Here is a 17,234-nt window from a genome sequence, read left to right on the forward strand (position 1 = left end):
AATACTTTATTTTTCCTTTGCAATTCTTTATTTTTGTTTGCAAAACATTTTTTTATTGCTCAATTCTTTTTTTTGTTTTGCAAAACTTTATTTTTGTGCAAAACTTTAAGGCATTAATTTGACTCCATAAGCAGCAGCTTCTCCTGCTAAAAATGGTGAATGCCGCATCTGTCTCAAATTCGGTGAAACAGTACGTCATCATGACGTAGAGTTTCTGGCACATGCACATTTGACAGAATATTGACAGAACTTATGTTTTGTTGTTATGTGAACACGTTATTTAAAGTTTCCCATTTCCCTTCAAGTTTAGATTGTTATAACTCATCCTATTGTGTAGAGAGACAATGCAAGTTGACAGGACATGATATTATTTGTCCACCTGATGAAAACTCAGAATCATTTTTTACAGTTTAGGCATGCCCTCATGGTATAATAATTGGCTGAGTGATAAGCTTCAATCTGACTGGATATTCACACGTGAATGTGAGAATAAACTCTTAAGTTTTAAACACTCAACCTTTTGTGAATAGTTGTGTATCTATGAATTGTGTTGTATTTGTGAAATGTATTTTTATTTTGTGCACGTGAATTGTTTTTTGTGAATGTATTTTATTTTTTTTTTTTTCGCGCACGTGAATTGTTTTTTGTGCACGTGAATTAGGTTTCATGCATGTAAAATTGGCTATGCATGTGTGCATCATGTTTTTTGCGTGAATTATATTGGGGAAAAAAATGTTATATTGCACTATTGGAATTCGTCTCTTCTTTTTGACAGCTGCAATTCAGTAAGTTCCTCTTGCAGTATTTCCAATTACAGTACAACATCTTTTGGGTGTGAAGAACATAGATTATCTGTAATAAAGGTTGTCATGCCAGCAGTGGCCACATTGAAAATATGGGGAGGGAGTCAGCTGCTACAGTAAAGTTTATTGGCCTTGCCTACAGTGGTTTGAATGCTCACACAAACTAAAAAAAGCTGAACTTAAAGCATGATTATAAATAAAAATTCAAACCAAACAGGTACAAAGAAACAGTGTTTGCAATTTTTACTAATAAATGTCTTTAATAATTCAGTTGTTTAAGCATTTGAATAAAATTCAAGGGACAAGAACACTTTTTTACTTTTTTATTTTAGGCGACATTAATATACACACTGAGAACAATCTTGCTGGTGGTAAATGTACATATGGGAACATTGCTGAGATACTGCTAATTAAAGTCATAAGGCAAATGTATCAAACACTCAAATAAAATGTTATAAAAAAAAGATGATTGCCATTACAACATGCTTTTGAGATGCATACTCAATTTCATAATATAGCAGCTGTTAATACCCAAGGGATTTTTTTGCAAACATGTGAAAAGTTAGTCAGATTTATGAGCGTCAAGTTATTATGCGTCAAAACTAATTTAGATTGCATGGCTAAGATCCAGAACATCTGAGTCAATCCATAAAAAAATCCTTAATGAAAAGCACAAGCAGACTTTATTATCATAAGTATAGCTTGACTGAATGTGTACATATACTAATATTTGAGTTTATATTGCATAAGCATGCTGAAAATGTCGATGGGCTCTGATGGTTTTGCTCTAAATGGCCATGTAAATGAAGATGTGTAATATTTATTTTTCATTAATAGACTTGGGCTTAAAATGAGCTCATATAAAGTCACTGGTCTCTCATTTGTTTGTATTTGTGAATGTATGTGTTTCTGTCTCATACCCTTTTCAGGTCACTTGGGTTCAGCACTTTCCCAATGAAGAGAAGTGCCCCTGATGGCTCATCCCTGACTAGAAAGAGGAAAGGCCGGTCCACGCGGTACGTTAGAGCCAGCGATTGGCCTTTAGCAGTGGGTGTGGTGCTGGCATACTCTGCACCCTCTGGAGCCATCTCCATGACAACCTTATGATGGACGCCATTTAACTTGACAGGCTGACTGGTGATTTTGATAAGGTCTGTCTCTGCCAACCATTCAGACAGACCTGAAAAAGGAAAACTATTAGTAACTATTTGCAGTAACAATTTTCTAAGAAAACTATAAACTGATTAGCTAGCAAAAACTGTGGAATGGTGGTTGTGTCTCACCCAGGTCAGAGAGGGAAGGCAGCAGGTCTGTTCCATAGCTGAGGTTGATAACAGGAAGTGTAAGCAACACCTGTACTGCATGGAGCGTATTGGAGAGGTCCTGGACAAATTCAGCTGTAAGTGCTTCCTCTATTAGAGTCAGATTCTGAGTCACCTCATCGGGCAAGAAGAAATACATGCTCACTCCGTCCTCCATAGGAACCTGGGCTATCTGTATGAGATAGACAGAGATGATGAGTAAATACCAAATTAAAAAAAAAATGTATAGATCCTGCATACTACTTAAACTTGCATCATTACTTGTTTATGTCAATTGACCTTCCGTAGGCTTACAAAACAGGCAAAATTATCAGCAAGTTTATTCATTATATAAACTTATTATTATGAGTATTTACTGCTGTTTATAATGCCAAAGGCCACACCTCCAATTACAAAATGAGAACAATTGACTGTTTCAGTATAATTCTATGATGATTTTTTTATAAATAAAAATGTTTAAAATCTTTTTTTTTTTTTTTTTTTTAAAGATCTTGGGGCCACTTATTGTAAGGACTGCTGCCTTTGACATTTCGATTCACAAGCTTGCAATTCGATTCGATATCAGTCATTTTGGATATACTGTATATCAGGTACTGTACATGGCAAATTTTCTCAAGAAAAAAAATCTCTCAACTAATGCTGTATAATATACATGGTACAATCAGTTGGTACTACATTAATATTGAAGGTTAAAATTAACTGATTTATATACAAACTTTATTTTACACTTAAGGACATTTTTATAATAATAAATTTATAATAGGCCTACTAACTTTAAGCATTAACTTTTCCTTTTATTTTATTTTATTTATTTATTTATTTATTTTAAATATAAACATTTAAATGATGTCTGTCAACTTGATTGATTGATTGATTTATTCAAACACTCTTAAAAAAGAAATGTGTAAAAAACAACACAACCTGTGTTATATCTTAACACACCCGTGTGTCTAGTTAAGGAAAACACATTTTGTGTTACCTTTAACTCAACCATGTGTTATGCTCATTTTCTACACACTAATGTGTTATATTTACACAATTTGTGTCAAGTATGTACACAAAATGACACAAAACATGTCACAAAAAATAACAGAGAGTGAGAGTGAACATGCATTATATAGGCTATTAAAGAACATTAAAAATTATAATATACTATATTGCCAAAAGTATTGGGACACCCCTCCAAATCATTGAATTTAGGTGTTCCAATCACTTCCATGGCCACAGGTGTATAAAATCAAGCACCTAGGCATGCAGACTGCTTCTACAAACATTTCAAGTTGCCACCTGTGCAATAAGTCCATTTGTGAAATTTCCTCACTACTAAATATTCCACGGTCAATTGTTAGCAACTCAGCCACGAAGTGGTAGGCCACATAAAATCACAGAGCAGGGTCAGCACATGCTGAGGCGTACAGTGCGTACAGTTGGCGTACAGTCGCCAACTTTCTGCAGAGTCAATAGCTACAGACCTCCAAACTTCATGTGGCCTTTAGATTAGCTCAAGAACAGTGCGTAGAGAGCTTCATGGAATGTGTTTTGCTGCATCCAAGCCTTACATCACCAAGTGCAATGCAAAACGTCGGAGTAAAGCACACCGCCACTGGACTCTAGAGCAGTGGAGACATGTTCTCTGGAGTGACGAATCACACTTCTCTGTCTGGCTATCCGATGGACGAGTCGGTACTTGCCTGACTGCATTGTGCCAAGTGTAAAGTTTGGTGGAGGGAGGATTATGGTGTGGGCTTGTTTTTCAGGGGTTGGGCTTGGCCCTTTAGTTCCAGTGAAAGGAACTCTTAATGCTTCAGCATACCAAGACATTTTGGAGAATTTCATGCTCCCAACTTTGTGGGAACAGTTTGAGGATGTCCCCTTCCTGTTCCAACATGACTGAGCACCAGTGAACAAAGCAGGGTCCATAAAGACATGGATGAGTGAGTTTGGTGTGGAGGAACTTGACTGTCCTGACTTCAACCCGATAGAACACCTTTGGGATGAATTAGAGTGGAGCCAGGCCTTCTCGCCAAAATCACAATCTCACACATGCGCTTCTAGAAGAACAGTCAAAAATTCCCATAAACACACTCCTAAACCTTGTGGAAAGCCTTCCCAGAAGAGTTGAGGCTGTTATAAATACAAAGGGTGGGCCAACTCCATATTAAACCCTACGGATGGAAAATGGGATGTCATTAAAGTTCATGTGCACGTAAAGGCAGGCGTCCCAGAACTTTTGGCAATATAGTGTATGTAGCCTAATATAGTGCATATATTTAGTTAAATGCTCCTCTCTAGAGTTTTTTCTTGCTGACTAACGAGTTTATGGTCACTGAATATGTTTGTTCTGATGTAAATGTGACGTTATGTTTGTTTGTTTATAAGCTTTTTTATTAACAAATTTCCGCAGTTGAAACACCGATTAATTACAGGAGACATAATATGGATTTCGGTAAGTTGTACTGTATCTTTTAATATACCTTTAGATGTTCATTCGTGTTTATTTCATGCTGTAACTGGTATTAAAACAGAGGTGAGGATCAGTTCACGTGCGCTTCATGCTGCCACTTCTCTTGAACTAAGGCACTACAGCGATCTGTCACCCCACATTAAAAAGCGCCAAATCCGTATCCTTGTGCTTTTTTAAGTGTGTATACAGAAATCCTTGACCTTTTATAGTAGATATACGGCATATACCTGCAGGTCCCCTCTGGAGAAATTGCGTGCTTTGCATGGTGCTACTAACATGCTACTGGGAGTTTGTGCAGTGCTTCCTGTCCCTGGTGTCACTTTTATACTTGGCAATGATTTAGCAGGGGGAAATGTGTGGGGAAAGTCAGATGGTGGGGTTCCGCCTATAGTTCCTGTTGTAGTGAAAATGGATAACTTATTCCCTGCATGTGCGATAACTCGAGCAAAGGTGATATCAGATGAAAAGGAAAGAATTCTAAGTGATACTTTTATGTCTTCTGTAAATTTCTCTCAACCAGAATCTAGTATCTAAACTAGTATCAGAATCTAGCGTGCACAAGTATTGTAGATGAGATCTCTGTGCCTGTTTTACAGTCTGTTGATGACAAAAATATAGACAAGTCTGATTTCATGCCTTAAAGTCCATTTTACTGTGATGACCATGTTAATGCTTGTTCTTCATCTCCACTTTATAGTGTAACACAAGTTGAACAGCAGTCGGGATTGCACCCTCAAAGATTTGTTTCCTTTGGTAGGTAAAGGAAGAGGTGACAAGGACTCGTTTCCTCTCTACTTTCTCAAGCCTTTTTTATACCTTCACCTGGCTCCGCACCATGATCCTCCGTTGACTGTGTTTGCACCTCCCTAAATGGAAGAGGCCTTTCTACTTGACCTGTTCGCTGTTGTACTATTCTTTGAAATGACAGGGGATGCCTAGGGGATTATCCACTTAAACCATCAGGAAGCAGCAGGGAGAAGTAGTGAGGTACACACATGGCGATGTTTGTTTTTAATACACTTCACCAAACCCACCCTACAAAAGAACCAAAGAATCGTGTAAAACTGATGTACAATTTGTCAGCAAATTCGACCTTCTGAAATGATAGAATTTTGAGAAAATTCTGTTGGCCTAGAATCAAGCTATATACGGTCCTGTCATACATGTCAAATGACCAGGAAGCCACGTTTTCTATCAGACCCTGAAGTCACTTTTGTAGTCTTATTGTGTTTAACTTGACTGTGACTGGGAAGAGGGAATTCTTTGGATGTTGTTGGATATCTGTGAAGTCATATAAGCAAGCATAGGTTTCAGTCCTAATGAATTAGTGTTTGGACACACTGTCAGGGGCCATATTACTGACTTGGCAGATGAATGGAAGACCTCTGACCCTCCAGATAATGTTTTAGTAAATAGTTTTCGACTCTATAAAGCCTGAGCTTTTGCCCAAAGAAAATTAGGCATGTCTCAGTAGATGATGCGGAGACTGGCTGACCGCAAGGTCAAGTCCAAAGAATTTGAAGTAGGTGATCAAGGTGCAGGCTTTATTATCTGTTTTGACTAGTACTTTCCAGGCTGGGTTTACTGGACCGTATATGATTGCAAAATGCCGAAATAAACTACAGGTTTGTCAATTTATTAAAACCTTATATGACTCCTGTGTTTTTTCATTCTGTTGATATTGTGTCAACTACTGCAACTAATGCATTATCTGTAGAGATGGTGGACAATTTGGAAATGGAAACATCTGACTTTCTTTAGAGCACAAACACAAAAATGCACTGGAGCATTTGCCAGATCTGTTTGGCCAATATGATATTACTACAGTATCAACTGAGAGTGGTCTTGCTTTCCTGGAAAACTGCCTTGACACGCTCTTAAGTGAAAAACAATTATTCATCATTCTTCATGAGACAGCAATAAATGATCTACTTACCTTTAGCCTACTAATAATGCTGACGATAAAAGGAGCCGACATTAGCATAAATCACTGTTCATCCTGTAGTTTTGAGATAGTAAATATGCCCAATATCTAATTCACAAGTTCACACATACAAATAATCAGATAGAGTAAAAGAATGTGTATTTGTCATGCTGTCCAAGGAGAGGGCTTCGAGCTCGGTATTGGACCCGAACCCAGAATACTCCCCCAAAAAATGCAAAACCAATGTGGGACAGCATCCAGGAATGTACTGACAACCCCCCAAAATCTGCAGAGTGCAGGGCTGATGGTGCGCCGTTCATGGGGAGGGCTTAGTCGCTTGACTGTGAGGGCTCTTGCATCGTTGGACGAGGGAAAATCACTGCTGCGATAGTGGAGAAAAGGTTAGACAGATAAACTGAGCTCCTGTGGGAGCAGAGAAGACATACTGCTGTGGCAGTAGATGCCATAGATTGCCAGAGAACCGAGCTCCTATGGGAGTGGGGAGAATATCACTGAGGTGGCTGTGAGAAAAAGGTTATGCAGAGAAACTAAGTTCCTGCAGGAGCAGAGGGGACATCACTGCTGCGGCAGTGGATGCTGCGGCATTCCTCAAGGATGAAAGATTCTTCATTAGAAGGAAAGATTCTTCATCGAAGGGCAGGGCAAAATGCAGACAAAACTGTCGAGGAACATCGGTGAGTCAGCTACATATTTATAGGTCTTCTCTTATGCTGATTGGGTAGATCATTTGAACGTTGCTTCTCCCGAACATTGTTAATAAAACATAATTTCTGCCGGAAATGCAGCTGCTTGCATACTTCAGTATTATAAATAAGGTGAATACATTTCGTTTGCATATTAAATGAGTTCACATTGCATGATCAACTCGTTAGCCAACACAAGACTCATCTAAACTCAATTAAGCAGTGTCTTTTCTTCACCACAACATCTGCTGTTGCTATTGATAATATTTGCTAACATTGCAATCTGAATTTGCTATACATACTGCTGCTGTAAGAAGTGCTGTTGAAAAGAAAAGCTCAGTTGAAATATGCGAATACAAAAGCAAATGCCTATTTCACTTTACAATTGATGAGTTCATTTGAAAAAAAATATATAAATGTCACGTTTAAAAAAAGTGAACTGACTGCTGTGTTATTCTCCACATATAGCACGTTTTGAACCCTAAATACGTTTTGTCAAAAAAGCCGGTATTGTCTACTGTCAAGGCATCGTGAGTTCACATTTTACAGCAGAAACCAACAAGCACCCTTGTTGTTTGTATACACAACACGATAAGTCCGCTTTAGCGAATCAGCGCGCAGTATTCAGGTCAGGTGACAAGGCAGCTATTTACTTCGAAAAGGCATGCTAGCTGAGGGGAGTTTCATCAAAACTGATTAAAAGTGATCAAGGATTTATAATTTCGCCTCCTGCAACCATACACGTCTTACATGCTGAAACCTTGTTTACATTTGTGTGTCCCGGGAAGCATTTGGGGGTTAGGTGCCTTGCTCAAGGGCACGTCAGTTTTGGGTAATGAGAGTGGAAGAGAGAGCGGTTCATTCACTCCCCCCACTTACATTTCCTGCCAGTACTGAGACTCGAACCCGCGACCTTCGACAAGTCTTACACTCTAACCATTAGGCCACAACTGCTTGCTGCTGCTGCTGCTGCATAAACACAATATTGCATATTCGTTTGCTGCTACTATGCTTACACTCAAAAAAAAAAAAAAAAGGTTCTATATAGTACTAAAAGTGGTTCTTTGGCTCATAATCACAGGGGAACCACTTTATGCAGCTCTAGCATGGGTTTTCAACATCCAAAACCATCATCAAGGCTGACACTTTGGACCATTCGGTTACAAGGATATAAATTCAAAGTCAAGTATCAAAAGGGCCAATGCAATGTCGTCCCTGAAGTACTGTCTAGGACTCCAGAACACGCCAAGGTGGACATGATTGCAGTGGTCAAAACACCACAGTCTAAGTTTTTGCCAACTAATTTACCTATTGATGTTTCTAACATTGCCATGGCAAAACACAACGATCAAGAAACTCAAGTGCTGATTGCCGAAGTAAAGTCCCAATCAGATCAAGACTCTTCACGTGCGTATAGCACCAAATCTTCAGCGGTTCTTCACTGGTTCTTTGGGATGACTGAGGTGCTATATAGCACCGCTACCGTATACAGAATCAGTTAAGCCCCTGTATGGTTCTTCAGCAGTTCTTCAGTGGTTCTTTGGGGTGGTTAAGGTGCTATATAGCACCACTGCTGTACAAAGAACCTGTTAATGTCACGAGTGTTTGTGTTCATGTTTTTGATTGCATGTCTTTTATTTTGTAGTTTGTTTCATGTTGCTTGTTGTGTCATGCTTCCCTTGATCCTCATGTTCTCCCTTAGTCCATGTGTCATGTTCTCATTGGGTGCTCATTGGGTGGTTTCCAACATGGTTTTCAGTCATGTTCTGTCATTGGTTCTTTTGTTCCTTGTGTCACTTCCCCATTGGTTGTCCTAGTCATGTGTTCCATCAGTTCTTGTATTTATAGCCATTGTCTTCCCCATGTTCCTTTGTCATGTATTATAAATGTAACCTGCTGTCGGTGAGTGTTTTTGTCAAGTCCGTTCACGTTCACGTTCACGTTCACGTTCACGTTCACGTTCACGTTCACGTTCACGTTCACGTTCACGTTCACGTTCACGTTCACGTTCACGTTCACGTTCACGTCAAGCTGTCCCGCTTTGCGTTGTACCGCACAGCATTTTGACTCCTTGTCCCACACGTCGCATATTGAGAAAATGTCCCGCATTTTCATTAGTCTGTTGGTTTTTAATTATAATATTAAGAAAACGTTCATGCGTTCTTTTGCCTTTTTAAGAAAGCATTAAATTTATTCTTTTTGCTGCATAGTTTTTCACCTAGCTATATTTAACAGCGCTTCGACAGAAGTAACATCCTGCCTTACACAAATACAACAGCCGTTTTTAAAATCCTATCCAATGGTTGAAAAGAAAGGAGTAAACACGGTCACTAGTAGGTTGTGACGGCTGTCAATCCAAATGTGGAGAAGAGTTGGACTTGGTCAGAACTGTTTCAAAAATAGGGTGACCAGACTGGTTTTTGGTGTTCAGTTCCCGACTGGAGCTGTCGACGGAAATGTCCCCGTTTTACAGCTCTTTCAAAACAACCCGCATATACATTGCAAAAAGACAGACGAGCATAGAGCAGCCTGCTGGAGAAATTGTGTAGTGTTCATGTTCTCCAACAGAGGGGGCTGTGCAGCTACACTTGGTCGCGCGCGCGCCGCTACTTCATGAGGCACGTAATCTGGATCTGGACCTGTTATCTGCATGATGCCTGCTGCCTTTAGGGTCAGTGATGTTTAATTTAAATGACATGTAAAATAAAGACATGTTATGTTACATTGTGATGTAATGGTGTTTTGTGGAAGTGACTAAAGAACAAAGTATTTTTATCAGCTGAAAGACATAATACAAATGTTTTTATTAAGTTAGATAGACATTATATAACAGCTTCAGGTTGTGTTTTATTTTGGTAACATGTCCCACATTGTCCCACACAAACTTAGTAATCGTCCTACATTTGGTTTGTTTGATGGTGGTCACCCTCAAGCCAAGCCAAGCCAAGCCATGTTAAGTCACGTCTATGTTCTTGTTCCTGTTCATGTTTGTATTTCGGATTATTCTTGTTAATAAACTGCACTTGGGTTCTCAACAACGCTCGACTCCAGTGGAATCCCTTTATGTTACAGAATACATGACAAGGACAACCAATGGGGAAGTGACACAAGGAACAAAAAAACCAATGACAGAACACGACTGAAAACCACATGACCATAAACACCCAATGAGAACATGACACATGGACTAAGGGAGAACATGAGGATCAAGGGAAGCATGACACAACAAGCAACATGAAACAAACTACAAAATAAAAGACATGAAATCAAAACCATGAACACAAACACCCGTGACAGTTAAGCTCTTTTAAAGGTTCTTTATGAGCCAAAGAACCACTGTTGGTGTTGTTTAACACCATTTTTGTTGAAGAAATAAAATGCGATATGGCACCTCTTATGAGTTCTACATAGCATCATTTGACAAAGGCGCTGTAGAGCACCTTTAAAGATATGGTGCTACATAGCACCAAAAGTGGTTTCCCTATGATTACGAGCCAAGAACCACTTTTAGAGCTATATGGCACTTTTTTTTTTAGAGTGTAGTAATTCACTCTAAGCATTAAAACAGGACTGTTAACATGACACATGATTGTAAACCTTGTGTATGGTTACTTCACAAGGAATTAATAAGGCAGACCACGCAATATACATAGTGATATAGCATAAGAAAGACCGTTCACTTATCTTAGATGATGAATTTCAGAGGATTTCAGAAAGATCGCTGCAACTGCTACAGAAAATGCTGACCAGTGAAGGTTGAGCAGCAAGCCCATTGGCTACTGATACAGCAGGAACCAATCAGCTGTGCCCTATAAAGAATGATGTGATTGCAAGCAGATTGAGTTAAGGACCTACAAGCCTGCGCCATCTAGAGTTTCATGACAGAACTTTGTATCATAAAAGTTACTATGACTTGTGCTCTGTATTCCAAGTCTTCTGAAGCCATACAATAGCTTATTGTGAGGAACAGACCAAATTTTAACTAATCCACCAAAAATATTGCCTTCAACCCAGATAGTACTATCATTTTCACATTTCCACATGTTCAAATGTGGCATGTTCACAACACAATTGTGTGTTACAAACAATTTATAATGTTACAAAAGATTTCTATTTTAAATAAACTTCTCTATTCATCCAAGAAAATATTTTCAACATTGGTAATAATAAAATCCATTAATAATAAAGCACCAATAATAATTGATATTGCTAGATTTCTGAAAGATTATGTCAAACTGAATACTGGATTAATGGCTGCTGAAAACTCAGCTTTGCCATAACAAGAATAATCACATTTTAAAATACATTAAAATTGAAAACAGCTATAATATTAATAATATTTTCGAATATTACTGTTTTTACTGTAATTTTGATCAAATAACTGCAGCCTTGCTGAGCATAAAAGCATAAATTCTGTAATATGATAATAGTGGTAAGGGTAATCTGTGTTTGTTTCTGTTTTGACGTGTTTCAGTTCAGTTTCCTGTGTTTCAGTTTGTTTCTATGGTTTTCCATTGATTGATTAAGATAAACACCTGTGGCTTGTTTCATTGATTGGTTAGTTTGCTCTATTTAAGCCCTGTGTTTTGTTCATTGTTTGTTCTTGTCGGATATTGTTGGTTGTTCTCTTCGTGTTTTTCTAGTCCAAAGTTTTCTGAGTATTTCATTATTTTTAGTTTGTGTTTAATAAAAAAACTGCTGTGCTTGGATTCTGCCCTTTTTCATCACTGCTGCAATCACTGCTGACAAATAGTACATGCATAATACAACAGGTACTGGTACCGTGCAGCCAAGGTCAGGGTCAATACCCATCTTCACAGGGTAATTCTCCTGCTCCATCATGGGAATGAGAGTTGGTGCTTCTCCATCTCTCTGGAAGTCCTCCATCTTATTAGCTTTGCTGAACCTAGTTATCCATTTACCTGCAAAAAGAGTCAATATAAAGCACTCATAGCACTGCTGGGGGTTATCCAAAACAGTTTGTCAGTATTATATTTCAATAACAATTTAAATGTCACAGCAATGTCACAAAAGTCATAATAAAACAATGATTTACAATAAAAAAAAGCTAATATGTATTGCAGTTTCAGGCTCACATTAATTTTGCTACGAGTAGTCCATCTCCTCGCCCTTATACCGTCTCTGTTAAAGTACATAATCTATAAGATATTAAAAAAAAAAAACAAGAAAAAGAGTCAGAGTCAGAGTCCATTTACCCTTGAAGAAGGCTGCTCCTACAGGCAGCACAGCTGTGTTTCGAGAAAGAGGGGAAGGAACAACTTGATCCACTTTTCCACCAGTCTGCTGTTTAAACCAATCATTAACAGTCTTGAGGTCCCGTGGTCCACCGGCAAGAGTTTGAGGCCGGACTCCATATTGCTTCTCTACACTGTTGAGGTATTCCAGCCTGAGACGTAGTTCTGAAACACACAGGGATAAATGAAAACATGTACAGCTCTTCTCTCTCTCTTGTATGACAGAACTTTAGGGGCATGTAAAAGAAAAAGAAAAAATTAAGATTACTAGAGTAAAGTAGTAATTTTTTTAGAGTCAAAATTATGAGAAAAAGTCCCTAATAAATAAATAAATACTTTATTCTCATACTGCTACAACTTTGTTCTCATAATTTTGACTGCATACATTTCAAAGACACTTGGGAGATAATGCCTGATCAGAAAAGTACAGGCCACAAGAATCATAGAAATAGAAATGGTATCTTTTCCACTAATTTATTGACAAATTTCCTTAAAGGAATGAACATGCATTTCCCCAGTACATTTTGTGTATTATTACTGTGTATATTGTTCTTTTGTATATCGTATAGTGTTATGCATGTCTAATAACAGAACTGTTAGATAATGTAGCCATCTAGGTTTCATATCAAATTACTCCTTGTTTAATGACTAAACACTTTGGTGGACATCACCATCTCATAGAATGCATTGTATGTTTGTTGTTATATTTATCAGAGTATAAATGGACACAAACTGCATAGCTTACTTCCCTCATGCAAATGAGGTCACATTCAAACAAAGAAACTCTCCTGCCAGAGAATTGCACCTTTCTCATTGGTCAAGCCAAAACTCAAAGGTGTGACTTTTGTAGAGGTTAAAAGCCCCCGCGCATGTCGCACTCTGTCTCTTCTGGTTCTTCTTTGTTCTCGCTGAATCTGCCACTTGCTGTTCACGTGAGACCTCAGCCACCTGGGCTGATGCAGCCGGGCGGGCAGGCCTCATTCACTTCAAGCCATGTGCAACTTCCTCGACCAAAGCAGGGTCAAATTAACAGCGCAAGTTTGTCGTCATTTTCTTCATTCAACGCAGAAGATATTGATTACAACTTCAGCACCATCGGACTGAACCATAAAGAATTTCTCCTCATCCTCAGCCTGCAGATCAACAGCTAAGGCAATTTGCAAGTATCATACATTTGAAGCTCTTTGTTAACAAAGGTGTTTTAGAGTGAGAAACTGATGGTTCTTCCAGCTCGTTAAATGACTCTTTTCATAGCTCCATTCCCGTTATGCTATGGTTCAAATTCATTTCAACTCTCTCATTTCCTATGTATGCATGAATTGTATGTTTGTGTGTGTTTAGTCTAGCTATGTATTCATGATTTAGTTAAATAAAACTTGTGTGCACATTCTTGCGAGTTGATTCTGATCTGCTTATAAAACCAATGTCCCTGATAACGATTACGATCACAACTACCTTAGAAAGCGATATTTTTTCTGTGGCCAGGGAAAATATACTTTCTGAAGAGTTGATAGATGATCAGTTGATTGTAATATTAATTCAGCTACACCAAGTCAATTCGATTAACTGATTCAAATATTTATAATTAATTATAAGGAGTTATGATTAATTATTCATATTTCCTATTTGAGCTAATTCGCTACATTAACTATATCCTCAGCATATTATACACATTATAACTTCAGTCTCACAATGCTATGACTTCATTTTCAAAATATTATGACTTTAATCTTGTATCACTAAGATTTTATTCTCAAATAGCTTTATTCCTGTAATTTTAATTTTGCTCTCAAAATATGACTTTATTCCTGTAATCATAGATTTTTTTTTTCTTTTTTATGGCCCTAAAATGCTGTCGTACTCTTGAACACATGCACAAATACATCCATTTAAAAATGAAAAACACCCACTTCTAGCCAAAAGGATCCGTTCTGCTGACTTGAAGCCCTTGGCAGATGCCCTGAGTGAGGAAAGAAGGTCTCTCAGGGTGTCATGGAGCTGACTGTCTTGCAGGGTGTGATAGCGTAGGGCCCTGTAAATCTGTTTCTCTGCCCGTTCAGATGCCCCTATGACAGATAACACCAAATTTAAGAGTGCTGATCTCAAGCCTTAAAAATTGGGTGATTGGCCCTGCAGTAAGAAAAGCATGGCCTTCAAAAATGGAGCAGAGCCTCACCCATTGAAAGCTGTGTGAATGATGCTGAGATACTCATGGGAGACAGGAAGACGCTGGCCTTGGGGTCGCGTGCTGCCAGTTGACGGAACAGGTTGTAGCCAAAATCAGAGGTTGCGGCAGCCAGCTTGGTGCGTGGCGTGGTAAAAAGGTCAACCACCTCTTCCTCACCTTCAGGATCCACTGCATCTGTCTGTAGCAGGAGTGGAAAGTTACAGACAGTGTAATGACAAAAAAAGAGAAAGTATCTGAGGACTTATGAAGTACTTACCAATTGAGAATGCGAGAGGGAGAGAAGACTCCATAAACCAAACAACTGGACTACTTTCCTCATCCTGATAAATACAAAGATAGAAGCTCTGAATCCGTGATGGTGACTCCATGTTTTGTGACAGATGAAAAATCTACAGATCTTTTGGGTAATGCTAGTACAAGAACACAAGAAAAATAAGTAGTCTTGCTTATAATCTGAAAAATGAATAAATAAATATGACCCGTGACTCCAAACTCTTAATCAATATTTTTTTCCCACTTATGTCGCCATACATTAAAGGCGCTCTAAGCGATTCTGAGCGGAGTAACTTCCTGTTGACGTTCGAAGTGTTGTCAAACAAAACAGAGGCTAGCTAGACCCTCCCTGCTACTCCTCCTGGCCCTCCCCTCCGTGCTTCCTGAAACCGTCATGAACGCGCATTTAAAATGTAAGTAACTTGCGTATTGACGCTGCTTGTCGGTTATTGGCTGGAGCATGTTTATTATGTTAAGTGGTCCAGGCTGCATCAGTTTGTTTTTATTGCAGTTTTCGGAGCTTGTGGCGACTACAGAGACCGCGTTTTTTTACAGTGTGTTCAGGGGACAGGCAGCTAGCGGATAGTGAGGAGATGTTTGCGGTATGCGACAAAAAAAAAAAAAATGGGCTTAAAAACGCGTCAAATCGCTTAGAGCGCCTTTAATAAAACCAGGATTAAATAAACTGATTTGTGTTATAAACAGAATGACAGAATAATAATATCATCTGAAACTAAAAACCTTTTCTTTATTCCTAAAATTGTTTGGTCTAATTTTTTTTTTTTAAATATATATCTCCAAACATTTACAATTAAAAACAGAAAATATAAGTTAACACCCCAGCCTATAACTTATGCAGCCTTTTAACTTCAGGCACAGGTTCAAGAATTGTTCTTGCAGTTTCCAACAAAGCCTAAAACTTTCCCATGTTCCTTCAGCACATCTGGTTGCCATTAAACTTTTTTGCTGAGTTCTTGTCCATCAATGGAAAAAAAAAAAAAAAAAAAAAACTCCTAACACTAATATTTTCACATTCATCTAAATGGCTTCCTCTGCGTCTGCCACGCAGTTAAGGAGCTGAGCGTCACTCCACTGGATCTCAGCTTCACAATACACACCTACAATCTGAAGAAGACAAATTTGTGAAACGTTGCATGCAGTAAAAAAAAAAATAATAATAATAATAATAAATATAATAATTAGTCGAGAAAAAAAAAACCTTTAGGAAGAAAAATATGGAAATTATAGGCTATAGCAGTCTTTTTACACTCGTCGAATTCCTCGTTCTTAGCCCCAAAAGCAAACGAGATGTTTTGTATGTACTTGTACAATTAACAAACTTGTTGAATTAACAAACAACCAGAGCAGTCTTATTAAAGAAGTGAAGTGAAGAATCCTGCCGCTACAAAAAAAAAGAAAGATAAAAAGAATACATTTTACAAACCGTATTAAAGTTTATAACACGTAGGGCCTATATATTTATTTTTAAAAGGTTTTTAAAAGGGTCTGACCTGTTTACTACACTGTCGTCTCGTGCAGATTCTCAGCTCACAGCTGTCTTCGCCAACTGTGCTCGAGCAGATGCATCAGCAGTGTTTTAGTGAAGAATCCCGCCCTTTGCTGACGCTAGAAGGTGGTTACTTCTGAGGAGATAGTTGTGAGGATTGACTCGAATCCTTTCCGTTCACCAAAAGATTTGTTCGGATTTGTACTGATCGTTGAAACTTTAAAACATACCATACCTAACATACCAATTCCCGAACGAAACTTTTTTTTTTTTTTTTTTTTTTTCATAATACGGAACCATTTTACTTTTGCATTAGAAAAAAACTCTCTTTTATTTTTAACATTTTGTTATAGCTGTTTAGCATAACAGTAGACTTCGTTTACTATTCGACCAAATAAATAAGTTCAAGAACAGTTTAATTTTAGAATACAAAAAAAATGCCTCGAATTGTTTTGCCTATATAGTTTGATTTAACTTCATAACAATGTAATTATAGGCTATGTGCAATTGTTTATCTGCACATGTTGTTTAATAATAATAATAAAAACAATATGGAGTTACACTGCCCTCTAAAAGTTTGGAAACGCCCTAGAAAAGTGGGGTTTTGGACAATATTGGCATGAATCATTTTTAATTTGTGATAATTTTGCACTGATAAGGGACAACGCAAACTACGAAAATATATTTTATTATATAAACAGTTTATAGGAAAAAAAAATCGATTCATCAAAATATCCACCATTAGCAGCTATCTGACCCAAACTGGGATCTAATTGGTTCATTGTATTCTAAAC

At 38.0% G+C, this 17,234-nt stretch overlaps 1 protein-coding gene across 1 annotated transcript; it reads right to left on the minus strand.

Moving 5' to 3' along the window:
• Nucleotides 1-626: 626 nt before the first annotated feature.
• On the minus strand, nucleotides 627-16,598 carry serpinf1 (serpin peptidase inhibitor, clade F (alpha-2 antiplasmin, pigment epithelium derived factor), member 1). Its single transcript, XM_048152221.1, has 8 exons — nucleotides 16,445-16,598; nucleotides 14,917-14,980; nucleotides 14,649-14,838; nucleotides 14,383-14,538; nucleotides 12,434-12,637; nucleotides 12,000-12,139; nucleotides 2,087-2,297; nucleotides 627-1,983 (listed from the first exon to the last, which is right to left on the minus strand). The coding sequence occupies exons 2-8, from the start codon at nucleotides 14,977-14,979 to the stop codon at nucleotides 1,718-1,720; spliced, it is 1,230 nt and encodes a 409-aa protein (XP_048008178.1). The 5' UTR covers nucleotide 14,980; nucleotides 16,445-16,598; the 3' UTR covers nucleotides 627-1,717.
• Nucleotides 16,599-17,234: the final 636 nt, after the last annotated feature.

This window comes from Megalobrama amblycephala, linkage group LG13 (genome assembly GCF_018812025.1).
Source record: "Megalobrama amblycephala isolate DHTTF-2021 linkage group LG13, ASM1881202v1, whole genome shotgun sequence".
In the NCBI taxonomy this organism is placed as follows: domain Eukaryota; kingdom Metazoa; phylum Chordata; class Actinopteri; order Cypriniformes; family Xenocyprididae; genus Megalobrama; species Megalobrama amblycephala.

Coding starts and splice junctions, on each gene's coding strand:
- serpinf1 (XM_048152221.1), bottom strand. CDS start 14,979: ATGAGGAAAGTAGTCCAGTTGTTTGGTTTATGGAGTCTTCTCTCCCTC. Junction 12,638..14,382: donor ACGGATCCTTTTGGCTAGAA/GTGGGTGTTTTT, acceptor TGTGTGTTTCAG/AACTACGTCTCAGGCTGGAA. Junction 1,984..2,086: donor GCCTTCCCTCTCTGACCTGG/GTGAGACACAAC, acceptor TTCCTTTTTCAG/GTCTGTCTGAATGGTTGGCA.